At 37.6% G+C, this 27,147-nt stretch overlaps 1 protein-coding gene across 18 annotated transcripts in view; it reads left to right on the top strand.

Annotated features, from left to right (window-relative positions):
• The window catches only part of ZMYM2 (zinc finger MYM-type containing 2), an 87,737-nt gene that overhangs the window by 18,749 nt on the left and 41,841 nt on the right, over positions 1-27,147 (top strand). For 11 of the 18 annotated variants that reach the window (XM_030957299.1, XM_030957307.1, XM_030957190.1 and 8 more), the window contains 7 exons: positions 1,214-1,333; positions 2,484-3,346; positions 7,710-7,995; positions 10,768-10,933; positions 11,728-11,940; positions 25,414-25,564; positions 26,315-26,430. In XM_030957299.1, the coding sequence (XP_030813159.1) occupies positions 2,494-3,346; positions 7,710-7,995; positions 10,768-10,933; positions 11,728-11,940; positions 25,414-25,564; positions 26,315-26,430 (1,785 nt within the window). In that variant the 5' untranslated portion in view covers positions 1,214-1,333; positions 2,484-2,493. The remainder of the gene's footprint in view (positions 1-1,213; positions 1,334-2,483; positions 3,347-7,709; positions 7,996-10,767; positions 10,934-11,727; positions 11,941-25,413; positions 25,565-26,314; positions 26,431-27,147) is intronic. The other 7 variants (XM_030957315.1, XM_030957341.1, XM_030957323.1 and 4 more) reach the window with 6 other exon arrangements.

The raw sequence follows: 27,147 nt of genomic DNA, 5'->3' as shown, positions 1-27,147 counted from the left end.
ATTAAATTAATTCTTTTTAGCAAAATCTGAGATGCAGAAAAATCTTAAGTTATTAAGCCCTAGAGGAAAAAGTAAAAGTGAAAGAGAATATTGGATTAAATTAACCGTCAGTGTAGCTGACTGATTTCTAGGGAGGTACGTGCCAACTACATTGATAATACAATTTTTTTGGTGAGAAACCTTCTTTCATTCCAATTTAGTGTTCCCTTTATTGTGGTTCAAATGCTATTACATAATGGCATTTGTCTGTGAGGCTAACATAGGAAGGAATTAAAAGGTGGTCGCCTGCCTCTCCTCTAGGCTTAATTTGGTTCACAGCTTTACTGTTTGGTCCTTGTCCTGCTCTCCCTGCTCCTGCTCAGTTAATGGTCAGCAGGGCTTGAATAGTGCAAATGTGTGGAAGAGTATTTGAGCTTTATTCCTCTGGGCATTTTTACTGTTGCGGGTTTTAAGGGCTGTCCTCAAACAGTAGATAACTACACAAGTTGATGCTCTCTCTTTTAAAAATGCTGCCAAGTCTGGAAAACCTAATGACTGTTATAAAACCTGAAGAATAAATAGATGCTTGAACTTTGAACATTTTCAGTCTCTTGTGAGTGATCACATGTGTTAATACAGGTTATGGATGCCTGAATCTGTGCTAAGTATCACTGCAGTGCATATATACAAGTTGAAAAATATTAGCAGTGTAGAGTTTATATTGCATTGTAGGCCTGATTTTTATGTCCTGTAATTCTCCTTTTATATTTTAATTTTAGCTTAGTGTATTCTGCTACAGGCAGCAAGGCGGTTGACACAATGAAAATGAAGGAAGTGTAGCTGCTAAGATTTTTTTCTCAGTTGCTTAGTTTGCTTGAATAATTTATTTCCTTAGTATTCTATTACAGATATACCTCTTAATTTTAATTACTCAATTTCAGTTTTGTATGTCTGTCTCTTACCAAACATGGCATATTTGTCCCCTCTATAAAGCCTTCTGGATGTGTCATGTGACAGAGCAGAAGATCTCAGAGAGTACTGTTGCTGCTTTGTTCACAGCAGGGATTGAATAGACTCACATTCTCTCTTAGTGGAGGATCATAGTGCTAAAGTCAGGTTTGAACTTAAACTGTAAATTTAGAAGAAAGTTGGTGTAAGGAACATAGTTGGCAGATGATGCTTGAGATGAGGAAATAGTTTTGGGTAGCTAATGTTTGTTTTAACCCTGTTTCAGACCACAGTACTTTTGTGAAAGGCAGCAAGTTGGTACAAAAGCAGTTTCCCCACAGGAAAGAAAATAAAGTGCTTGGAGCAACTTATTAAGGTAAACAGATTGCAGTGGATTTCTGGATGGGTAAGTATAGATGAGCAGGATATTTCTACTTCTTGTATTTACCTTCCTGTAATAAAGGTTTTATAAAAAACCACAGATAGCTGCTTCTGACCTTCCACACAAACTCAGTGATGTCACAGATCAGTGTTTACTCCAAGACATACCGAAATTATAATTATATCTGTATTTTTCTTGTAGTATTATATCAAGATCGGTTTAAGTTACTGATCTTTAGTACAGATGTCTTTTAGAGCCATCTTAGGTCTTTTAGCTTTGATTATATCCAGGTTGACTTTAATATTTTTTTAATTCATGGTTGAATTGACATTTATGAAGAACAGATTCCCCAAACGGAACAATTACTAAAAGCAAAGAGAGCTCCCCAAGCAAAGTAGCTGTTGGGAAGTAGCCTGAATAAACACTGCTTGCTCTTAAGAGAAATAAGACTAAGTCACTGAAAGTTGCAGGAGCATGACGTAACAAGTCGGGACTTCAAATGAGCTGCCAGTCTGTAGTAGCTACAAATGAGAGGTTGCTGTCCACTTTCTGCTGCTCAGTAATGTGTCTATTTTTGTCACATTCAAGGGTTTCCTATATATCTCTTCCTTACTTCTTTGTTCCAATCATCTTGTGGCTACCTAAGGAGCTTTGGCAGTGTGGGGTTGGGGGAAAATCAGTTGAATTTCAAAGTTGTTAACGTTCCTAATAGGGCCAAAATTTAATAGGAATTCACTTTTTCTTTCTGTGTGCCTAACTCTTGACCTTGCTTTGCAGTCTAGCAAATGCAGTGCTAGAAGATAATTGCTTGCATATATGGGGTGGGAAAGGGACTGAGAGATTGGGATCATTTAATAAGTAGCACTGAAAATTCTGTTTCCTGTGTGTAAAAGTATTGATAAAACAATACTTTTACAGTATTGTTTTATCAATACACTTTTACAGTGTAGCGATTGCATATTTTTTGCTAGTATAGGATTAGAAAGTAAATGGATGTTAAGACATTCAAAAAGGAGCATAGAAAAACTTAATTTTCCTTCATATTATCTCAGGAAGAAAATAAAATCTGGAACTATTAATTCAGTAGTTATTTTTAAGAACTGTTACTGGAAAGTAGTATCTTACTCTGAAGTTGGATGTGTTCTTTTCTTGCTTTATGTTTTTCTTCAAACAGCAGATCTGGAATGGACACGAGTCCTCTGGGAGGATTAGACTTGTCTGAAAATACTCCTAGTCTGCTAGGGAATACCACCATGGCAGCAGGTCTTGCAAATGTAGGAAATACATTTGGAGGGCCACCAAATTCTTTAGTTTCTAGACCTAATAAATTCCAAAACTCGCCTATAGAAGATGATGATGATGTAGTTTTTATCGAACCTATACAACCTCCACAAAATTCTACGTCGCTGGTAGCAGACCAAAGGAACACTGCATTTACATCATCTAAAAATGAAGAACTTAAAGGAAATGATTGCAAAATGCTTCCTTCTCCAAAAGACTTAAATTCTCGAAAGGGGAGTATAAGTGAAACTATTATTATTGATGATGAAGAAGACGTTGAAACAAATCAAGGACAAGAGAAGAATGCTTCCAGTTTTAATGAACGAAGACTTCCAGAGTGTAAAAATAGAACCAACGAAATGGAATTCCCACCTTCCAGTTTTTCAAGAAGTAAGGTAAATTCAGGGATAGGTAATAGTGGTATAACCACAGAACCAGACTCAGAAATTCAGATTGCTAATGTTACTACATTAGAAACAGGTGCTATGAGATCTGTCAGTGTTGGTCATTTAGAAAATGATGGTGACGGGCGTGACATGAACCTAATGATTACACATGTAACATCACTGCACAATGCCAGCTTGGGAGATGTATCTAACGGACTGCTGTCAGATAATTTTGGTGTTAATTTGCAAACATACACCCCATCTTTGACTTCACAGACCAAGACTGGTGTAGGACCTTTCAATCCTGGTAGAATGAACGTGGCTGGAGATGTATTTCAAAATGGAGAATCTGTGACTCATCATAATCCTGGTAAGTTGCAATTTTGAATTTTTCCTTAAAGGCTGCAAATAAGTCATGAAATGAATTGATTATAGAATTTTTGATTTAAGTATTTTTGGCAGTGGCACTGCTTAGTCTTTTAGCTTAATATGTATGAAAGATCTTGATTCCCTTCATGCCCATCACCACCTTATCTGTGACTAGAATAAAATATGCTCAGTGGCATAATAAATTAGGAAACATGTCTTCACTAAAAGGATTATTAAGTGTTGGAAGAGGCTGCCCAAGAAAGTGATCTCCAACCCTGGAGATACTTAAAAGGGGTGTAGATGTGGCACTCAGGGACATGGTTTAGTGGGAGTGCTGGGTTAATGGTTGGATTTGATCATGCTAGGCATCTTCTCCAACCTGAATGATTCTGTGATTATATATGTGGTTTAGAAGATTTCTTCTGGATCAGTGTTAATCTATTCTCCTTGAGTAGGTACCTCTTCTCTATATGAAGCAGTAGGTGCATAACAGAGACACTTCTGTCCTACACATTAGAGTCTGATGTCCCCAGTAGGCATTGGAGTGCCTATGATGGTATGGTTTGGATTGGAAAGGACATTTAAAGATCAGCTCATCCAACCACCCTGCTGTCGCAGGAACATCTTTCACTGGATGAGATTGCTCAAAGCCCCATCCAACCTGACCTGGAACACTCACGGATGGGGCATTCATAGCATCTCTGGATAACCTGTTCCTGTGTCTTGCCGCCTTTATTGTAAAAGAATTCTGTCAATTCTGTCTCATGACCAATATAAACCTACCCTCTTTCAATTTAGAGGTACTGCCTCTTGTCCTGTTACTACAGGTCTTGTTAACAAATCTCACTGCATCTTTTTCTGTAACCCTGCTTTATCTGTTGAAAGACTGCAATATGGTCTCCCCAGCCTTCTCTTCTTCAGACAGAGCAACTCCCAGCTCTTTGCTTTTTTTTCCACAGGAGAGGGATTGAAACCTTCTGTCACTTCTTGTAACCCTCTTCTGTGCTTACTTTAACAGGCCCATTTCTGCCTTGTACAGGGGATCTCAGAGCTAGATGCAGTGTTTTGCAGGTGGGCTCTCAGCAGAGCAGAGGGACAGAATCACCACAGACCAGGATACAAGTGACTTTTTGGTCTGTAAGCGCAGGTTGCTGGCTCATGTCCAATTTTCCATCTACTGGTCCCCCACAGTCCTTCTCCACAGGGCTGCCCTCAATTAATTCAAGCCCCCAGTTTGTATTGATATTGAAGATTGCCCTGGCTGATCTTGCACTTTGCTTCATTGAGCTCTGAGTTTTCCATGGGCTCGTTCATCCAGACTGTCAAGATCTCTCTGGATGGCATACTGTCCCCGCTGGCTTATCAATTGCACCACCCAGCTTGGTGTTCCCAGCAAACCTGCTGAGAGTCTGCTTAATCTCACTCTCTGTGTTGTTGAAAAAAACCTAAATATCAGTCCCAGTACAGACCCTTTGAGGACACCACTTGTTACTGGTTCCCACTTGCACATTGAGCCATGGACTGTAATTCTTGGGGTGCAACCATCCAGCTAATTCTTTATCCATGAGATATATATGTTTCCCATTCAGCAGCAAGAACATTGTGGAGCGACCATATCAAAGGTCTTGGGAGAGGTCCAGGTAGATGAAGTCCATGTAGATGTGCTTTGGAGTGGAACTTAGGTTTTGTTTCTCTCAATAGAATCTAGTTTTTGTGCTTCAGAAATGCTCCAGAGAAAGAGCCAACACATAGTAAGCTGAGGATGCAGTTTACAATTGCCCTGATGTGAACCAGGTTTTAATCCAACTGTATGTAGCTCAGTGTGTTTCAAAAGCTGCATACCTGTGTAAAACTTCAGTTCTGCCTCTGCCCCAAGATGTACTGACACATTCTTTTCAGCTTAAAAAAAAATTTAATTTTTTTCAGATGACTCTGTAAAAAAATCGTATAAATGACAGGAAAGGATAATTTTATAGCATTAGAGCAGGAATGAGTAAGAAAGAAGGGGAGCAACCTGAAAAGCCGTAGCAGTAACATGTGGTTGAACATGACACTGTATAGTCTCATAAACTTGGCCATTACAGAATTGCAGGTAGGAACGGTAGGAACCTGAAGGATGAAGACATAAGGCAGTGAGATATGAAAACTCACCAGGAATTAACTAAGGAAGTGTGATACAGCTCAGTTCAGGGACATGAAAATTGGATTGTGCTGATCCTTTATAGAGAACTTTACCAAAGGAGGTATCATGGCTGAGAAGTGAGATGTGAAAAGGCATAATATAAAATGGGTATCTATGAAGGTGGGATATAGAAAAAGTAAAAGAAAAAAAAGTAAAGATTCTCAGATGTTCTTGTTCATTTATGGAAGGAAAAATGCAACAAAATATCGAGGGAGGCTATCTGAGAAAGAAAATAAGGAACAGTTGAAATAACCGTAAAGAGATATTATTACCCACCTTAATTAGGTTTTAGTTGTACTGAATGTTTCAAACCAAAATGAGTGACAAGCTGAAGTTTTCATGACTGGCAGTTGAGCACTACTGGAATTACAAGCAGATGTAGCTGTATTGCACATGCTGTGCATTCCTGATAAGAGAGGCAATGTGCTTTCCCTTGAAATCTAAAAGAAAAGAATGTTTTGAGGTGTTAAGGTGCTGCCAGTATGTTTGAAGTAGTAGAAGTATAGAAAAGTTAGAAGAGGGCACTTAATTTTAATTCTAAGCACTCTGGTAGTTTGTCTTAGTTTGTCACTAAGGATATTCATGCCTTCAAAGGTAAACATCTTTAATGCTTTTAAGACAAATGTGTTTTGTTTTGTGTCCTTTTCCCTTCACCTTTTCCTTCCAGCTCTTCTGTTTACTCTCAAGCACTACAACAGGTAAATTTCTAGCTTGTCTTAAATGCCTGAGTAGTAGAACATCCTTGACAGCTAAAAAGTCACACCTGAAAAAGATCTTTTACCTTCTAAGGAATGTATATAGTTTCTTGTACTAACAAGTGTTCTTGGAACTTTGTCCCTAAATGGATTTTAAAACTATGCATCAGAATATGTTGTTAATAGAATCCTTTGGAGATAGAAAGGAATGCAGAAAACAGGAGGAAAGGGTTCCTTTTATTTAATAAACAATTATGGACCAAAATAATGCCCCTTAAGAATAAGGTATAGGCAGTTGCTCTTGTCTGTAGGTTAATGTTTTTGTTATTTGAAGTCATAGAATTTAAAATCATCAGTCTTATGTTTGGGTATTAGTTGTGTATTAGTTGTATTAACACTCCAGAAATACTCTCAATCACTCCAGTAAAACATTCAAGGCTCAGTAAGTCCCAAGGGCTGTCACAGTGTTCGATATAACTGGCACGCTATTGAAAAATTGTGCAAATGTTTTTTATCATGCAGAATTGCTTTTTTCGGTTTTAATTCTTCAGAGGATAAACATTTCTAAATTCTGATGATAATCACTCTAAATGAAAGTTCAAATTCCAGAGAGAAGCCTAGAAATGACATTTTGTTGTGGGATTTCTTTTCTCCCCAGAACTGTATCTTCTGCTCCACACCAAGATACGGAGCATGGAATTTAACATATGATCTTCATAGATATATTTCTTTCAGAAAAAATGTTTTGTTTGCATTCTTGTTATGTGAGTTACTTGTATAGCAGGTTGTGCTACAAAACATTGGGCAAAGGTGAATTTGTTCTTTGGTAGTTCATTTTTCAAAAAATACAGCTAGAAAACTAGTGGAGTCTGAAACATGGGGACATGGATCTGTGTACTGCCAGAACTTAATAAAATATTATTTTCTAGGTTCATTGATTTCTACTGAGGAAGTTGTTTCTCTCATGACTTTGGAAGTTCACTGCTATACAGTATAGTTCTCTGGCTGCAGGCTGGACTAGGAGCCAGTTCTAGGGTTTATTACCGAGGCTGAACACATTATGCTTGTTAAAGCTTTAGAACAAAATAACTAATGAAAATTTTGGATCTAAATTTGCTGAGTTTGTCTCAGACGTTGGTTTAGAAATTCTGTGTTGTCTGTTGGTCTCTTTTTTTAAAATTGCAGTTTTGTTTGTTTGAAGATAAGATTGCCAGCTTGCAGACTCAATGCAAGTGAATTGAAATCTGCAAAACCTATCACTAGATGTAGGAGGGGGCATCCTGAAATTTGTTCATGTTCTGAAGCTTTGTAGCAATGAAGAGTGGTGCCATCAAACAGGATTTTTTATATTAAACCTGAAATTAAAATATCTTCTGTGGTCATTCCCACAGAAAAATGATTATATGATGATACATCTGTGAATACTATTCTGTACGTACATATGTGTCTCTTGATTTACTTTTATGTTTGGGTTTTTTGTCTTGAAGATTCTTGGATATCCCAGTCAGCTTCCTTTCCCAGGAATCAGAAGCAACCAGGTGTGGATTCCTTGTCACCTGTAGCATCCCTTCCTAAGCAAATTTTCCAGCCTTCTCCCCAGCAGCAGCCTTCTAAGCAGGTTAAAGTCACGTGTGCGAACTGCAAAAAGCCTTTACAAAAGGGACAGACTGCGTATCAGCGGAAAGGATCAGCTCACCTTTTCTGCTCCACTACCTGCCTCTCTTCGTTTTCACACAAACCCACTCCAAAGAAACTTTGTGTCATGTGCAGAAAGTGAGTTTTTTATTTTATTTCACTCTAGCACCTACATTCAGTACTATTAAGATTCTTACACATGCATGAGAATTGCTCCATTAATGATATAAAATTTGATTATATAAATGCTTTATATAGTGTTGCTTTAGTGTTTGGAAATGTTGAATTCTGTGTCTAGCAAAATAATACCAGCTTTTGATTTCAGAGTATGGGACATTATTTTATTTAAAGCCAAGACACTAAAAATAGCTGGTTCTTTTTTTTAAGGTAAGGTGTCCGAGTTGTGCCATACTTTGTGACAAGATATACTACATATATGAAGTCCTTTCTGAAAAAAGTGGACCATGTGTTGTGTAGAAAGCACTCATTTTGATAGATGAAGATGTAAAATCAAGAGACTTTAAAAGGATGACAAAGTCATACTTGCAAGAAGCTGGAGGAAGCTTGGGAGTTCTTCCACTCTTGGTCATAGGGGGATAGGAAAAGCCTTAGGTTTTCCCCATAAGTGGGGCAGATGGCAGTTTTGTAGCTGAAGATACTTTAAGTAGGTGGTATAGAGGGAGTAAAAAGCATAGCTAGAAGTGGGTTATTTTAAATTACTGGGTAGGTTTGACTTGCAGTTTTTCCTAATTTGCCAGACTTGAAATTGCCAAAGAGAAGCCTTCTGTAATTGTGTTGTTGTAGTGTCAAGTGTATAGACTGGCTGTACTCTTACTTTCAGTGTACTGTTTACTGAGCTTTTTGCACTTTTTCATATTGTCAGTCTGGTACATGCTGCAGTGACACTGGTTAAAAGATAAATTTTTGCTCGACTAAAGACAGCTTGCAATAAAGACTGAGTCCTAAGAGCTTAATCACAGATTTAAACTAGTAAAAAAATCTTTTAAATTACTGTCCAGTGTGCTGGATTAATGGCTACTATTGGGATGCAAGCTATTGGTCGTTTTCTTCTTGGCACTCAGTAAAAATAAGCTATAGAAAATATTGATATCCTGCATACTCATACTATGGTACCCTGAAAACCTAGAAAATGTAAAATCTGTGTTAAAAGCTCAAATTCTCTGAGCCCTTCCCTCTACAGGGCTAGTTAAAAGTAATGCTTGTTCTTTCTGTTGGCTTGTTATGTGTTTATACACTATTATTTTTTTAGACAATCTGGTGACTGCCATATTCAGCTAGCTGCATGATATATAAAGATGAAGATTAGACTCATCTTCTCCGACTGAAATCATGGCTAAAGCCATGCTCCTTTGCCACTTTGGAGATAATTAAGCTGTGTATTGCAAGGAGCTACATACAAAACTGCCCAGGGTTTATGAATGAAAAGGCTTTATTTTTGAATGATGAGGAAAACACCTCATTTCTAGCTTTTGAGGTTAAAGAGAATCTTTCTGAAATCACCTTTGACAGTTTTTGAGGTGATGTTAGTCTTTGCTTTTCCACCACTGTGAAGTTTTTATTCAATCACAGTTAAACAGAAGATAGTATGTGCACTAAATTGTTCCTCTGTGGCACCGTTCCTTTGTGTAACCCAACAGGAAAAGTCAAAATTCTTAGGTATTTTATTATAAATCCCTTTTCTTGCATTCCTCTGAACTCTTCTGTAACTACATAAGTAGCAAGCTCCCCCAGCCAGAAGCTCTTTGTTTTGCAGAACAGGAATGATGGCACTCCCTGACACAAATCTTAGTAGTTCTCCAAAGGGTAAGCCAAACTCTGCTGACTTCCCCTTGATGGAAGAAGGCGAGCGTGCAAGTGTTGGTATCAGAGCTGTACAAGTGAATTTTCAAGGAGGTGTCTATGAAAACATACATCTTGGTTTTAAAACATACAGATATGAGTGTGTGGGGCATGTGTTTTCCAACTGGTGATGCAGATGTGCACAATAATTGTTTTTATATATTCTACCCAGTAGCATTTCCTATATGTCAATAATAGGTTTTAGATTTTTGTGATTTCTTTGCTTAGAAGACAAAGGAGGAGGCTTTTATTTCCTCTCCTTACTTCTTCTAATATATGGTGTGTATTAGTTTGGGACAGTGAAAGTCTGTTTGGTTAGAACAAGGTTTGTTCAATTTCAAATTAGTTTTATTGATGGTTGGTTTTCTGGTTTAAGGTGTTAAATTGGCACAATTCCTTGGACAGCTGCATGAAGTGCTCAGGTGCTCTGGAACTTTTTAAAAGAATGGTGGAATTAAGTTTTGTAAATTTGAGTGATAGGACTTCTAGGCACATTTGTGGTAGAGTTCTAAGCTTTTTGGTTGTTAATAAGTTTGAGAAATATGAGAAAACAAGTTTCTCTCTTCCTCTCATCCTGTCCTGAGATTAGTACTGAAAATGGTGGAGGTACCTACAAAGACAGTTTCTGGCTTTTTATTATAAATCTGAATTTTTTGTATGAAACTTAAATATAGCTTTGTGTAAAAGGAAAAGCCAGTGTAAAATTGCTAGTTCAAATTTGCCGTGTTAGTTTTTTGAAAAAATTGAGTTTGCCATAACTCCATCTAATGGTGTATTGATACTGCTTAGTTCTAGAATAATTTAATGGCTAAAATAACTCAAAGCAAAAGAAAAACATAGGGGTTTACACAGTAAAGACTTACTTACAGTAGTTGTAAAAGTATTATCAAACATAGTATTCATACTGTGGCTAAAAGCTGTACACTAAAAAAACTGTAAAACTGTTTTAAAACGTAAGCCTTGAAAGGAAGAATGAATCTTAAAACATTTTAAGTGTTCTTGTTTATATAAGTAAAAACCTAAGCACATGACTTTTTTTTTTTATTTCAGAGATATAACAACAATGAAAGGTACCATTGTTGCTCAAGTAGATTCAAGTGAGTCTTTCCAGGAGTTTTGCAGTACATCATGTTTATCCTTCTATGAAGATAAACAGAATCCCTCAAAAGGAGCCTTGAATAAATCAAGATGCACAATCTGTGGTAAACTAACTGAGGTCTGGTTGACTGTTTTTTGTCTTTCTCAATAATGACATATTAATACCTTATATACTGAAATAAGAAAACTGAAATAAGAAAATGTAAAATCTTCAATATTTTGAGATATTAAAATATGCTGGTTTAATTTTCACAAAGAGCAGCTGAAGGCAGAAAGTATTCCAAGAGGTTGATATTTGTTTCAGAAACTTGAACTGCCTTTTGCTGATAATGTGTTCTATTAGGCGTAGAATCTTGTAATTATAACCCAGATCTCTCACATAAAAGAATTGCTGATGAAAAAATGTCAAGATCCACTGTATTACCTATTTTGTTACTGTATGTTTTGAAAGGTAATGCAGATGGTTTTAGAGATCTCTAGAATATGTGTAATTTTAAATTCTCATGAATGTGTGTATTTATTCTTGATGCCTTCTTGATTAGTGAGCTCAGCGTAGTTCAGGCTACTGCTTTATACAGCATAATGTCTGGTCAATCCTCATATGCCAGGTTCTTCAGCTGTAAATTGACCACTTATAAAATTGCACAAATTGGCATTCTGCTCTCATATGCAATTTCCACACCCATCCCTCTCGTCTTTCCTTCTAGGCTAAAGTGTAGATGAGTCTAAGAGTGTTTTCCTAATACGTTAGAGACAACAGAAACATCCCTTTCTGTTCGTATATTTCATGGTCATTTCAAGCTTTTAAATAGTGAGATGGTTATTTAAAAGTAAGTCTTCCAGCCAGTCTTTTAATTTCAGGCAACTTTGTGCTCGTCTAGTGATGGAATACTTTTTATTTTTATTTTTTAGATTCGTCACGAAGTTAGCTTTAAAAATATGACTCATAAGCTGTGCAGTGACCATTGCTTCAATAGATACAGGATGGCAAATGGTTTAATAATGAATTGCTGTGAGCATTGTGGGGAGTATTTGCCCAGTAAAGGAGCTGGAAACAATGTCCTTACTATTGATGGTCAGCAGAAAAGATTCTGCTGTCAGAACTGCGTTGGTGAATACAAGCAGGTAATGACTTCTTTACCTATAAATTAAAGTTAAATAAGCATTAATTGTTCGTAAGTTTATCCTGGTACTAATAGCATGGGTTTACTTCTCCTAAGAAGACATAAGTAACAAAGACTTACAAAAATGAAATTAATGCCAGCAAGAAGAAACTGTCTGCAGTAGACCTTTTACTACTATCTCTTTTTGATATTGCTGTAATAGTGATACATATTTGTTCTTAATGAAAGTACAATTGAAATTAAATTTTGGTAATAATTTCAGGTTTCTTCTGTTGGTGGTATCTGAAGTATATCAATAGCAAGCACAGCACACAGGCTTTACTGGTCCTGAAGTTAAGGGTTTTTTTAATATAAAAGCTCACTCTGATGCAGTTTTGAAACATTAAAAAATATACAGAGCATAACAGATTGGTCATTGCTCTGAGGAGACTCTAACTGGTAACAGTTTGGCTGTGTACTTGCACTATGTCTCATCTCCATTGTACAGCACAGGATTCAAAAAATTCTTACTGTCTTACATCTGTCAAATTTTATACTTTCATTTTATTTACTTGGTTTGTTTTTCATTTATTTTTAAGACTTAAGATAGCAATAATTGTGTTTAAATATAGTGCCAAATCAAGAAGTCTGATGCTGATGTCTTTTACATTTTGCAGAGCCAGCTTAGCTCTGAGCTGCTGCTAATACTGGCTAGAAGGTTTAAATGTTAATCACAGTATTTATAGTATAATAGGATAGCTCTGAAATATTAAATATTTCAGCGGAGGAAATAGAATATGGGGATTTTGGGGGTGTTAGTTTTTGGGTTCTTTTGCTTGGTCTGTTCTGCTTTGGGGTTCCAGAGGAAATGTTCTGACAGGGCTCTTTTGCTAGAAAATTTATGTTTCTGATTTTAAAATGCACACTTGAATATGTGAGTGGCCACTGTGCTGCACATTGCTCAGGGGTCGTTCTTCATCTCTTCACATTTTTAAGAAACCAGTGGTCCAAGAGAAGAGGCACTGCAGTGCTGTGTTGTAAAGTTCTTTAATGTTGCATCATGTGTGCTTGTATTTTCTCGCTGGACACTGAGCTCTGGTGTTTTTGGGGATGGCTTTTCCTGTGTATGTGCTGTATTGAGAAGAGCAAAGCTGGAAACGTGTAAACAGCCTCATTGGAAACATAACATAAGCGTTATTTTTTTGCCACAGCTGTACCAAAAGGGACAGGATAGGTTTTCAAGCTACTAAAAACATAGGCATGCCCAGAAGCCATGGAAAGACTTGAAGAAACGTTGAATACTGTCTTTTGAAGAAACAGAAGTGCAGGAGATTAACTTTGAACGTGAAACATTCCCTCACAACCAGTATAACTTACACTGCACATGGAATTATGAAATGAACATGGAATTTTGAGGTTAAATTATGAATTTGTACTTTAATGACAGAATATACTGTATTTGTTCACAAATTCTTGTATTGTGTGTTTGGATATGTATTTGAGAATTAGAAGAATATGAGTAGCAGGTTGTATGTTCTAGTTTAATTTGGGGAGGAGGAGTAGTGTGCAGTACCAAGGATCTTCACAAGCAGTGTCAAGTTGGTGCATTATTGTGAGAACCTTTAAAGTTGAGACATGTTGTTTTGGTTCATTCACTTCTGACAGCAGATTTTATGCAAGCAAGTTCTTAATTCCTTTATCAAAATAAGTGTTACTGTGCAACTCTAATAGGCTGTGAGAATGTTGAGTGCTCATGTGCATCTGTTTTGGAATGGTGATTTAGTGTAGTTCTTAACTGGTAGATTTCAAATATTCACGGAGTGTGAGGAGTTTGGAGTATTATTAAGAGAAGCTCTTATGGGAAAATCCCATATGACCAACCAGGTGCCTTTCTGTTATGAAGTAACTACACCAGTGGATAAGGGAAGGACTATAGATATTGTTTATCTGGACTTTTGTAAAGCCTTTGACATGGTTCCCCACAATGTTCTTCTCCCCAGATGGGAAAGTGGTGGATTCAACAGGTGGACTGTTAGGTGGATTAGGAATTGGTTGGATGGTTGCATCCAGAGGGTAGTCATCAATGATTCGGAGTCCTGGTGAACGCTGGTGACAAGTGGTGTCCCTTAGGGGTCCATATTTGGACAGGTGTTATTTCATTAAGGAGTAGACAAAGGCACCAAGTGCATCTACAGCAACTTTGCAAATGACACCAAGGTGAGAGTGCAGTGATGCACCTGAATGACAGGATGCCATCCAGAGGGACTGAACAAGCTTGAAGTGAGTCCATGGGAATCTCAGCCAAAGGCTTCACAAAAGTCCAGGTAACGGACAAAGACCAAGTGCAAGGTGCTGCACCTGAGTTGGGGCATCCCCCAGTGTCAGTACAGGCTGGGGATGAATACATGGAGAGCAGCCCTGCCAAGAAGGACTTGGTGATGCTGGAGGACGAGAGGCTGGCCATGAGCTGTCAGTGTGCTCCCACAGCCCAGAGAGCCAAACGTGTCCTGGGCTGCACCCAATGGTGGGCAGCAGGGCCAGGGAGGGGATTCTGCCCCTCTGCTCTGCTCAGAGCCCACCTGCTGAGCTGCATCAGCTCTGGGGCCCCAGCACAGGGAGGACAGGGACCTGTTGGAGTTAGTACAGAGGAGGGGCACTGGGATGATCAGAGGGATGGAGAACCTCTCCTGTGAGGAGGAACTCTTCAGGGAGTTTGGGGTCGTTCAGTCTGGAAAAAAGAAGGCTTCAGGATGACCTAATGGTGAGCTTCTGAAGGGAACTTAAAGGAATGATGGAACAAGACTATTTACGAGAGCACATAGTGATGGGATAAGGGGAAATGGGTTTAGATTTAAGGAGAGTAGGTTTAGATTAGATATTAGGGGAAATTTTTTTTACTGTAAATGTAGTGAGGCACTGGAACAGGTTGCCCAGGGAAACTGTGGCTGTTCTATCCTTGGGAGTATCCAAGGCCAGGTGGAATGGGGCCCTGAGCAGCCTGGTCCAGTGGAAGGTGTTCCTGACTGTGGCAGAGGGGATTGGAACTGGGTAATCTTCCAACCCCCTAGACCATTTTGTCATTCTATGAGTATATGGAAGTCAAACTCTACAAATGGAAGTTCTTCTAGTATATGCTGTAGGTGTCAGGACACAAATACTACAGAATATTTAGTTGATATAATATTTAGGTTTGAAGTTTGTTTAGGTTTTTTTTGCTGAGTATGTTCAAGGAGTTCTGTTTTTTAGAAAAGTTTAAATAAGACTGGAAAATGTCACTGACAACCCACTGGGCCGCAATTGGTAAATTATGGGTTGTTTTGTTCAGTTATAACAGTGTTTCCTTAGAAATTAGTAGACCTTGCTTTAAAGGAGAACTGCTGAAGGAGAGATTTTTGGAGAGTCACTACTGCATACTGAAATAAACTTCATGAAAGAAATAATACAGAAAAGGTTAATGTCATTTGATTCCAGCATTGTGTTGTATTATTGTGTGTCGCATAAGAGTTTTAGCATATGTTTTCTTACAAACAGCTGTAAAATAAATAGGTCTTACTGGTATGAGCTTTGTATTAAGCAGTTTATATTGTAAATGTCATACACCTATCAATATTGCTATATATTTGTAGTAGTAATAAATGAAAACTCCTTATTACTTGTACCTATCTATATACTTAATCACAATTAAAAAAAATAAATATTACACTGATTTGAACACATAATTTTTCAATAACTCATCACTTTTTTTCTTCTTTTCTTGGCGTGAAAAAATTAAACTTGTGGGTAATAAAAATTATAGTGGCTCTCAGAATGACAAGTAATTGGATTACTGCAGGTAATCCATCTGCTGCAAATTGTGTCTTTCCTCTGCTTTAGACTGTTCCTGGGAGTAAGAAAAAATGTTATTCCTGGGATGGAGAGTAGGTTTTTTCTCAAATGTCCTCAGTCACCTTTCAAGGTGATGGATGCACTTATCTTCCTATGTACCAGTTTCAGAACCTGGTTTAAAAATGATGCATACATAATCTTTAATATTGCATTTTGAGTCTTGATTTTCTGAGAGGTTGTTGTTTTTTCTTTCCTAAATTTAAAGTGATTGCAGATCTTGGGTGTCTTTTAGTATTAAAAAGTTATGAAATACAAATAATAATTTCTAAAATTATTTTAAAATAATAAGTAGGCATAACTAATGCTCATTTTAGTTACATGCAAGACCAAGTTAATTTCTCTGTGATACAAAAGCCATGTGTGAAGGCAGCTATGCAAGTCAAAAAAGATAAAACAATGATAAAATAATTTCTCAAAAGTGTGGCAATCTAGATAAAATGTGAAAACAAAGCTCTCATTGGAAGTATTTAATTTTTTTAAAACCCGAAGATGACAATAGCTGCTAGATTGTACACTCTGACTGTTGCACTGAGGTTCAGACTCTTCACATGTAGAGGGTCAAGAGGAACTTTAAGAATGATCCTAAACAAAATGGAAAAAAAACCAAACAAACCACACTAGCTAGAGAATGAAATTATATCTGAACAGGAACTCACTAAAATGGTCTGTTATTGTACAGATACTGAAATACCTTATTTCTTTGAGCAGATATTTTCTATAGTTAAAATGAAAGTATAAGCATTTAGAAAATGACTGTAATGATTTATTTGAAAATGATCTGTGTGGTAAATTGGAAGTGACCTCAAATACGTCTGTCATAAAGATGTTAACCTCATGCAGCACATACCCAGGTTGCTTCAGTATTTTTGTTTCTGCTACTATTGCATGTTTTCTGTCTCCACAAAATTAGTTAACTTCCTTTCCAAAGTAATTCCCATGTTTGTGTCCTGGTTTGCTGGATTTTGGTACAGGCTTGACAGCCTTGTTTTAAGAAGCAAGTGGACTGTTTCTGTGAATTTGTGACTTCGCTTGTGCAGCCAACCATACCTTTTAATCTTGAGCTTTCCAAGTAAGCTAGAGCAATGTCTGTGTCTGCTTTTAAAAATATTTTGCTTCCTTGCCTGATCAGTCCACGGTGCTCTTGATTCTACCAAGAAAGTATTTAATGCCTTCCTAGTTAAAAATGTTCCTTTACCTTCTCTACTTTGCTTCTGTAACTGAAATTCTTCTTAGAATGTGATGTGGGATTTGCTTGCTTTGGGGGCTTCTTAAAGTGATGGTTTTCATCTACTGCCAGAAAGGAGGGGAAGGAGGGGGAAGGTGGGTAGGAAAGCAGCTCTAGCTATTTCTTCATAGACTTTTTGATAGCTCTGGACTGAAGTGAGACTTAATGAATGCAAGCCAAATGAGTTTTTCTAGTTGGAGAGGATGCTTGCAGTGCCTTTTCATTTAGTGAAAAATCATTCAATACTGCATAAAAGTGCATTTGGTTACTTCTTGATTAGATGAAGACATACTACTGAACATGCTTCAAGAAAAACAAAGCTATGCCATGCTCCTAAGCTATTCACTTACAAGCAATAGAAAAAAAAACACCCTAGGCATTTATGCTTCCTTGTTCAGTTTCTGCTCCTTGCCAAGGAGCTGCTTTTGTAATACTCTTAAAACTCATTTGTCTATTTTATCTCTGTGCGGGGTTTTAAGAGCCTTCACTGTCTATAAAAATATACATGTCAGTTCTGCAGCTAACAATTAATTGCTTACATAGAGTTTGTACTTAGCCTCATGAAGTGTATTGTTGTCTCCTGGTTTAAATGCTGTGATAGACTGTCCTGCCACTTTAGCACTTCAGTGGAAGCATCTAGGGTTTTCAACTTTGTCCTGTCCAATGCAGTGTCGGGGTTTTTTCTGTGCTTCTTAGCTGTTAAGACAGAGTGTCCTTCCTGTCTTCCTTTCTATCTTGATAGTACAATGAACTACAAAATCTACCACTTCCTGCTGTTTTTACTGTTTTATAAACTCTCATTTCCAAGTGTCTGTTTCAAGAGTAAGTACTCTTGACAGAGTCAGTAATTGTTAAGAGTTGAACAGCCCACTTTAATTGAAATGTTAAAAATACGGACTTTTTTTGTTTTTTACTTTTGGTTACTTTTAAAGAGAAGTTCTGTGGTTTTAGCCAGATCACACTGGCTTAATAGTGGGGTTTCTTCATCATTTAGTAAACCACTTCTGTTTAGTTCCGCTAATACTCAGTTTACTATTAAGTCATCTCTGATCATACTGTTGTCTCATACTGTGCACACTTCTACAAATGGAGATAGCTACATGCTTTTTATCCCATTTAACTTGATTAAAAGACCAAAATCTTTATCAACCAAGGAATAATCATTTTTTCTTTCTTCCTTCTTAGTGATATGGGGAGGTTTTTTGAGACCTCTTGGTATTTATGACCCCAAGTGTCTTGCATCTCTGATGCGAACTGAGTCCTAGAAACTCTCCTGTTCTGCCTTCTCTTTTACTGTTTATTCACTCCTGCTTTCTGGAGCCATTTATTTTGCCATTTTTTCTTCAAATGCCTGTCTTCCAACTGTAGAACTCGCTGCTCTTCAGTAAAAACTATGGTATTAGGTTCCTTAGATATCTGAATATAGTTCATCAAAACTATTAAGAATACTGATATGTAGCTATTTTAGAAGATAAAAATAAATGGGTCCATCAGAAATGTTAAAATGGCTTTGTAGTTCTGAAGAAGGCTACATAAGGCAATCAGATGTGAGTTGTGATTTGTGTGGGAGCACAGGAGATTCCTGGAAGGAGGAAGCAAGGAGGTGGCATGATTAGGTGTCATAGTTAGGATGGATATAACCACATCCATACACAGCTGTACCTGGAGTAATTATCTGGGTGGGGTTGAGGGGCAGAGAGAAAAGGCAGAACAGAAGCAGCTGAAAGGCTCAGTTAATGTAGAAGTAATTTGCTTTTTGAGGCAGGTGTTTTCAGCTCTGCCTTTCTCAGAGACAGGAAGACCGGTGTTTTGAGCATGGGAGCAAAACCAGCAAAGAGAGCACTGGCAGCTAGGGATGCCAGGGAAAAGAACTGGAGAAGTTACTGATCTAGCTGTTTGCAGAGTTCAACTGATGGAATGTAAACATAAATCACTTGGTGTTCAAGGCCCACAAAAGCAATTGCTTCATCTTTTGCTCTGAGGACTTGGGCAAATGCTTTTGAGGAAGAGTTTACACTTGTTTCTCTTGGGGGAGGGATGATTTGGATGCAGTGTTTTAAGAGAAAATAAATTATGCATTGTCTTCTTTCTTTGCTGGTACAGATTCTACTGATATCTCGTTCTTTTCTTAGACGTGCATGTTGCCTCAGGTTCCATCAGACCATCCTTTCAGATTAATCTGAAGTAGTTTAGCTGCTATTTTCTTGATGACCTTTCTGAGGGATCTCAGTTATCATAGAATTCCATGTAGCAAATGCATCTGCTTTTCTACTTATAGAAAATGCTGTTTACTTTCTCCTTTTGTGTTTGAACATAGATGTACTAAGTTTCTGTCCTGGTGTTTTTCTTAATTCTAATCCAAACCTTTTATTCTGTAAAGCTACCAGGGAGGTTTGCCTGGATTGAGAAGTATTTAACAATGTGTTTTTCCACGGAGTTTTGACTACAAAGCATTTTCTTTAACTGGAAGCAAATCTTAGGGCTGCTACATAGCATTGTGGCAGTCACACACTGTTCTGATATTTTCTGTTGACTGGCCCTTGCATAGGAGAAGCTGTAGCAAGAATGCTCTCTTACACCTTGGCATATCCTTCATCATGCTCTCTTAGCCTTGTCAAGGCAGACAAAGCAAATGATACTGCTTTTTTTTCAGTCAAGAATAAAAGTGTCTAGCACAGATGCCTAGATTCAAGGCAGTAGTAGCTTTATTGAAGTACTGTTGCAGCCAGAAGGTTGAAGAACAGAGGCTTTCGTTAGTCCCAGTTGCAAGCCGAAATGAGGCTTCTAATATGCTGTGAACTTAGGGTATTGGTCTGACATTTATTTTGGAGTTTGATCTTTATTCTTTGTAGGGTACACGCAGCAAGAGCTCTAGACTTCAGCTTACATGATCCTTTCAGTAGGATGTAAAGGAAGGTCAAGATTCCTTCTAAAATCATAGTTGCTGATAGTAGCAGGAATAAACATTCCTCAGAAACCTTCTAAGTGAATTTTATTTCCAGGAATTAGTATTTTTGTTGAAACAATTCCTTCAGTTCTGGAAGAGGTCAAACATGCAATAGGATCTAGCCAAAATTAGGTCATCTCGAGGCAGAAACTAGGTGGGGTAGTGAAGGAGAGGTGTAGTCAGACTACTGTGCATCAAGCTTTCCCTCAGAGGGCACTGGGCCTTTATTATCTTGAAGTTTTGTTTCTGGATTAGCTTCATTTATTTGTATTTAGTAACTGATACAGTTTTCCTTACTAATTTGATTGTGTTTTAACTTCAGTTTTTCTTGAAATTACAGTCCTCAAATGTGCATATTTTCATAGGATGCTGTAGATGTGAATTTGCACATGGGAGGAAAATGCTTGATACTTTCTCTTGCGGATTGGTTTTGTGTTAATTTCACCTTTGAAGGAAACTTGAAGCTGAAGCTAGTTTGACTTTGCAAGTTTTGTCAAGAGGCAGGAGCACAAGATGAAGCTCGTACTTTATCTGAAATTGAAGCTAATTGCCCAGAAAGCAGCTTTGGAGAAAAAGACTTGGGCATCCCAGTGGAGAAGCTGAACTGAGGTTAGGAGTGTGCCCTTGCAGCAAAGATGGCCAGCTGCGTCCTGGGTTGTCTCATAAAATGCCTGACCTTTGGAAGTCATCTTGATCACCCCCAGCTCAAACAGGGTCACCTGGAGCAGGTCCTTCAGGACCCCATCCATTTGAGTTCTTCAGTGTCTCCAAGGATATTAGCAAGAGTACAGCCAGCAGGGCAGGGGATCTTTGTGGGCCACCCCCCTATCCTTCTGCTCGTGAGACTTCATCTGGAGTAGAGTGGGCAGTTTTGGATTTGACAGAATGAAAGGCGTTGTCATGCTGGTGGAAGTTCAGTGGAGGGCTACCAAGATGCTTGGATGGCTGGAGTAGCTGACTTAGTAGGACAGGCTCAGGAGAGGTTACTTTGTTCAAACCTGAGAAGCATAAAGGGGGATGAGTTATCTAATGGGAGGAGACAGAGGAAGACAAAGTTGAACTCTTCAGAAGAGTTGCGCAGTGGAAGGTAGAAAGGCAAGAGACACAACTTGAAAACAAGGGGAAAGTTACTTAGATAAAGAAAAAGGTGGGTTTTTTTTTGTTGTGGGGTTTTTTTTGGTTGGTTTGTTTTTGGTGGTGGGTTGTTTTTTTTCTTCTTGTTTTTGTGGGGGTTTTGGTTGGTTTTATTTGGGGCGCGTTTGTTTTGTTTTGTTTTTTCCTCTCCTATAAGGATGGTGAAATCCTCCTGAGGGGTTTTGGGAGTGTTTGTCTTTGGAGATGCTCAGATTTGACTGGACAAGATCCTGAGGAAACACCTCTGGACCTGGACAAGATCCTGAGCAAACACCTCTGGACCTGCTTTGAGCAGGAGGCTGCATTTGACCTCAGGAGGTCTCCTCCAGTCTATATGATTCTGTGATTTTCTTCTTCTGAAGCAAAGAAGGAAGCAGTGATTTTTAAAACAAAGACTCAGGAGTTTTGCATTATTTCTTCCCTCTTAACTTAGTTACTGGCAAAGATTTTGGTATTTTGTTCTGGTTTTCCTCTGCCAGTGAAGATCTTTTTGTGTCTTGCCATGAAATATCAACATTGATGCAGCTTTAAGTTTTCCTTAATTTCTTTTCTAAACACTACTTTTCCTTGAAGATAGTTAAAATATTAAATTAAGTATGTACTGTAGTAAGAACATGAGAAAGCTGTTATGGTTCTGATTAGGGATTGAAACTCCTGCAGTGATATAAGTGGGCATAAATGGAAGAGTAAAACCAGGGCAGGAACTTAAAATATTTTCCTCTGAGCATTCTCTTAGCTTCTGACTCTCTAGGGGTCAGGGTATCCCTTGAACTTTGTGATGTTCCTGTATGCTATTTTTGGCAAATCTCTTTAATTAGTGCTTGTCCACTCTCCTTGTGAATGCATACAGTTTTTTCATCCATGACTCTCTTTGCTGAGAGGTTCTGCTGACCTGCTATTTGTCACATGAAGAAATATCTCCTGTTAATTGTCAAATTTCTGTTGATATTCATGTGATTTTGCATAGTTGTTAATATTAGAAAATTCACTGAGCAGTTGATCCATAGTGCCCTACAGAATACCATTTTTGGTTCTGTCATTATTCTCCTAAGCTATCTTGTTTCCAGGCCAAAAATCCTTACCTCATAAGAATGCTCTTTGACCCTCTGTATTTGCTCTCCTTAATTTTAGTGTATCTTCTGTTTGTTTATGGCAGCTAGAAGGATACTTTGAGAGAAACAATTCTCAGATGTTACTTTTTCTGCAGAATGAAGTTAATAGTGCAGATTCTTAGAGATTAAAGAGATTATGTTCTGAAGAATTTGAGAGGAGAAATGTAAGTTAGTTGAGAAACTTGATAGTCTCATCTGGAAATTTCACGCTTATGAACAGAATAAAAATTCTTGGTTTACATTATGAGTATTCCAAAACATTAGAGATACAGTGAGGCTCTTTGTTGATGTTGTCAATGGAAGAAGTTGTTGAGTTAGACTCTTAAAAAAATAAATGTTTGAGATACATGTATAGCACTGATAGAATACTTTCAGGTATGCATTAATCTTTCTTTAATAATAGTGTGGCACTCCCTGGGTTTTTTTAAATGGTTTTAATGTTTGAACTTGGAAGTTTAGGGAGTGCTGGAAAAAGTAAGAAAAACGCAAGAAAAATGTTTTGCTTGAGGGACATGATGGTTAAAATGTTTTAGGACCAATACATTTAAAGAAGGGTTGGACCTTCTGATTTTATTTTTTTCCACCATGCCCTGTCTTCTTGTGTAACAATATGTTTAAATTTCTAATAATGTAGAAATGCTCAAATATTATTTTTAGTTGTTATTTCAAGAATAATACGAAAGCTTTGTTACTACAGTTTTGCTCCTACCCACAAAATCTTCTGCATAGTTGGCATGTGGTTTTGAATTTCTTAGTCTTTATAGTCTTGATAAGCTAGATCTAGGTTTCCTAGATTATTATTAGACAGAAATAAAAGCTTTTCTTGCTTTTAAATCTGAAAGAGATGGGATGAAGTCAGTAAACAACTCCAGTATTTAGAAGATATATGAAATTCAGAAGTGATTGACATGCTGTTGCACTGGTTTTTGTATGCATGATCCTTTTTTGATATCACATTAATGATGAGGTACTTGAGATGCTGGTTAGCAAAAGCTGTTTCTGCTTTCAAGGAATTTTTGTTGAAACCCGTAGTTTGCTGACACAATGAATTTTTTTCTGATTATGCTCTGATTGGTTTATTATAAATTCATTTATTAAAACTTATACTTTCGTCTTGCTGTCTCTTGAAATAACTGTAGCCTCCGTTGGATTTCTCTTTTGGATATGGGACTTGTGAAAGCTTCATTTGCCTGTGTGTTTTCTGATCATATTGCTGAATGCTCTTAGTTATTTGCCAACATATTTGCATCAATGCTTCTAGATTTACATTTTGAGTTATTCTGGAGCTCCCAAGGCTATTTATGCAAGCAGATTTTTTTATGGTGGTTGTCCATTAAGCATGTTCCAAGGAATCAAGTCCTTTGTAAATTGTAGCCTCCTCCTGTATTGTTAGTAATATAACTCAGAGGTTTCTGGATGCCCTGCTTTTATTAGCCTGCTAGGGGAGATGAATGTATAGCAGCAGAATAACTCCAACTCACAGAACAATATAACTGCTACGTTTTGGTCGTGGTACTAAGTGTGAATTTTGTCAATATTAGGAAGATAATGATGTCCTGATAACATGTTTAAAGGCAAATGGAAAAAAAATTAAAATTGGAAGGAAGTATCCTGGAGTTGTATTTCATACCTTCTTCTAGATAGGAGTTTGATATCTTGACAGGTACTCCTTTCTGGAGGAAATCCCCAGCAAAGATTTCATCAAAACAGCATGTGGAAATTGTGAAGTCGTGTGGAAATTGTACTGAACTCTGCAAGGTGCTACATCCGATTTGTGTCACAGGCGCGTGTGGATTTGTGTTTTTATGTGGATGCTCTTAGAATAGGAAAGATGGCATTATAAACCCAAAAATTTCATCTCTAGCTGTCTGTGAGATTGGATTTAACTAGTTTTCAAATTTGAATACTGAAAAATAGGAAGAGCAAAGATATTCTCTGAAGCTTCTCTCACTTTGAACAAAGGGAAGCACCTGTGAAACATGCTTTGCCTTTGCTTCCCCTTTCCATCCTTGAGAATACAGAAAGAGGGAGGGAAAGTGCCAAAACAATTTCTTTAGAAGGGAAGAGATCTTAGGTGCCTAAGTGACAATTTTCTAGTACTTAATAACGTGAGAGTCTGTCTAGTAGGAGGCCCATCATTTTTGGTGAGGAATTTTCTCCATCACTGTCAAAACCATGATACTATTTCTATGGGCAGAGAAGGTGTCTTGATATTTTTTTCTGAAACCTGCTTTATTGTGCTTGAGATATTTGCCTAATACTGGCATATGTAATACATGTAGCGCATCAGAATTATTGATTTTGTATGTTGACTATGTCATTGGTATTCCTGCTCGGTGCTGCTTTTTCTGTGCTTTTTATAGAACATCTGTTCTGTGGAAAACTGCTGATGAACTGACTGCTGTGTTGAGAGATGTCAAAATCGAGTCTGTTATCAGGTTCATGGAGTCACAGCTGAACATAGAACCTCTGCAGTGTGTTTCTCCTGCTTGGAGGATTGGTGATAGAATTTTTTTCTCCCCAGAGTTTATTTATTCCTCATATTCATAACTTTGCTGTGCAGGTGACTGCACAATGGAACAGATTGCCCAGAGAAGTTATGGAGTCTCCCTCACTGGAGATATTCATGAACCATCTGGGATGCAATCCTGTGCCATGTACTCTAGGAAGACCCTGCTTGAACAGGGAGGTTGGACCAAAAGGAGTCCTTTCTAAGCTTACCCATCCTGTGAATCACATTAGCCATGCCAGATTCCTGTTACTTTCCTTACAACCACTGTCCCATCAACAAGGAGAGAGGAATAGGGTTCTTTCAAACTCTTCAACTCAGCACAACTTGTTGAACACTCTTACCACAGTTCAGTTTGCAGATGGTGGGATTTGGGATGGAATTGGGATGTTTTGGTTGGTTTGGGTTTTTTGAAGGGGGTGTATGTATATGCGTGTGTCTTTACACAGAAGGTTATTTTTAGCTAGCTTTTTCCCAGGAGTAAAAGACACAACCTGAGTGCTGAATGCTCTTGAGAGGATGATCAGGAGAATTAATATAGGAAGGATCTGATGAGACAGCAGATGACAGAAATAAAACTTATAATTTGTTTTATTTTGTTTTTTGTTTTTAGACTGTAATTTAAGTTAAAAGCCAAGCATAGTTTTAACTAATGCATTGTTTTGCTTTGTTTTATGTTTTAGAAATGTGGCCAATTAACATCTTGTACTGGCTGCAGAGCTCAGTGCAGGTTTTTTGACATGACTCAGTGCATAGGACCTAATGGATATATGGAGCCATACTGCTCAACTGTATGCATGAACACACACAAATCAAAATATGCAAAATCACAAAGTAAGTGAAAAGGATGATGGGTTTTCATCACTGCTAAGAGTAGGCTTTTTTTAAATTTGAACACTGGGGGTGGGTGCGCTTGTTTCACAGTTTAAGTCTCTGCAGACGTGACTTTATAGTTTTTAACTTCATTAAAAAAAAACCAAAACATCTTCTGTTGAACACCAGTAAATGAACCCATGAGGATTAATTTTCCTCACTGGGCTTTTTTTTGTGATGTTGGAAAGAATTTTCAACTGTCTTAAGGCTTCCTGTGAAAAAAATGCTGAAGCATAATGTGCTCCGCTGTGTCACAGGATGATAGTGCAGGTTTTTTGCATATGAATTCATATTCTCTGAATTCTCATATTAATCCCACCCTGGATTTTTTTTTCAGTCAAGCAGGAGATGAATAAGAAGGGAGATAGTTATAATGCATATAGATATTTTCTAGGTAAAATTTTTGATCCAGTAAATAATTCAAAACATGTTTTCTTCAGTATGCAAAGCAGATCTCAACTTGAAGTTGAAAATGCTCCCCTGAATTTTATGGAAGAAGGTGTTTTCATATTTAGTACTGATCTTTAGTGCAAGTGTTTATCCAAACTTCTGTAATTTTTTTTTGCTTTATGTGACTTGTAGAATCTGACTGGGAAACATGCTTATCTTAGTTTTCTGCATTGAAAAGCCAGAAAGGGCTCACCTGTAATACTCTTCTTTTTTCCTATTATTTTTTGTTTATTTTGTTTGTAAACTGCGTTTTTCTTTTAGGTATGGAAATTATTTGCCACTTTTGTAAGCGAAACTCTTTACCTCAATATCAAGCCACAATGCCTGATGGAAAACTGTACAACTTTTGCAGTTCCAGTTGTGTAGCTAAATTTCAGGTTAGCTGTTGTGTTAAATCTTTTCCTCCCTAAATATTTGTGTGCCTGTGTTGGTGTTAAGTATTTGCATATTAAGCTAGCTTGCTTGTGTATACATGCTTGAGAGTTACAATTAACATAGCAGGTGCTCCTGGCTCATAACATTTTCTTTTATCAAAGGGCTGTTTCATAATAACACTAGCTGCTGTCTTAAGCTTATAAAAACTTACCAATTTCTGCTTTATATTGTTAGAAAGCACAAAGCTGTATCACTGCTCATCTTCCTTTTACCACCTTAGCCTCTTCATGGATGTGAGCCTTGCTGTTTTGCATTGAAGGTCAACAAATTTAGCCTTTTTTGTACTAAACCCAATAACAAAATTGTGGGCCAAAACTAGGGTTTGCAAGGCTAAAGACATGCACTCTGGATGAGGCTGCTCTGCTTATTGAAAGTGTCATATTTTCAGTATGAATCAAGGTTAAAGCATAAGTGAAACGTGTCATAGCCATTAATCTCTTGGTGATCAAAGGATATTTTAAAAGAATATGTTTCAATTTTTGTATGTAAAAGCATTTTGCCCAGATTTTCACAGGATAATTGATAATTGCTTCCTCATGTGTTGTTGAAGAATTACGCCCACACAGGGTTTTCCCATTTGTCATTGAACTTTGATGTTTTCTGTCAACACCAAATTGGTCTTTTAATTGCTTCTTTAATATACCCTGGGTAGGACCTCT

The sequence above is a fragment of the Camarhynchus parvulus genome, chromosome 1, assembly GCF_901933205.1.
Source record: "Camarhynchus parvulus chromosome 1, STF_HiC, whole genome shotgun sequence".
Taxonomy (NCBI): domain Eukaryota; kingdom Metazoa; phylum Chordata; class Aves; order Passeriformes; family Thraupidae; genus Camarhynchus; species Camarhynchus parvulus.
Note: the sequence above shows the minus strand (reverse complement) of the source record. Positions and strands in the feature narration are given on the sequence as shown.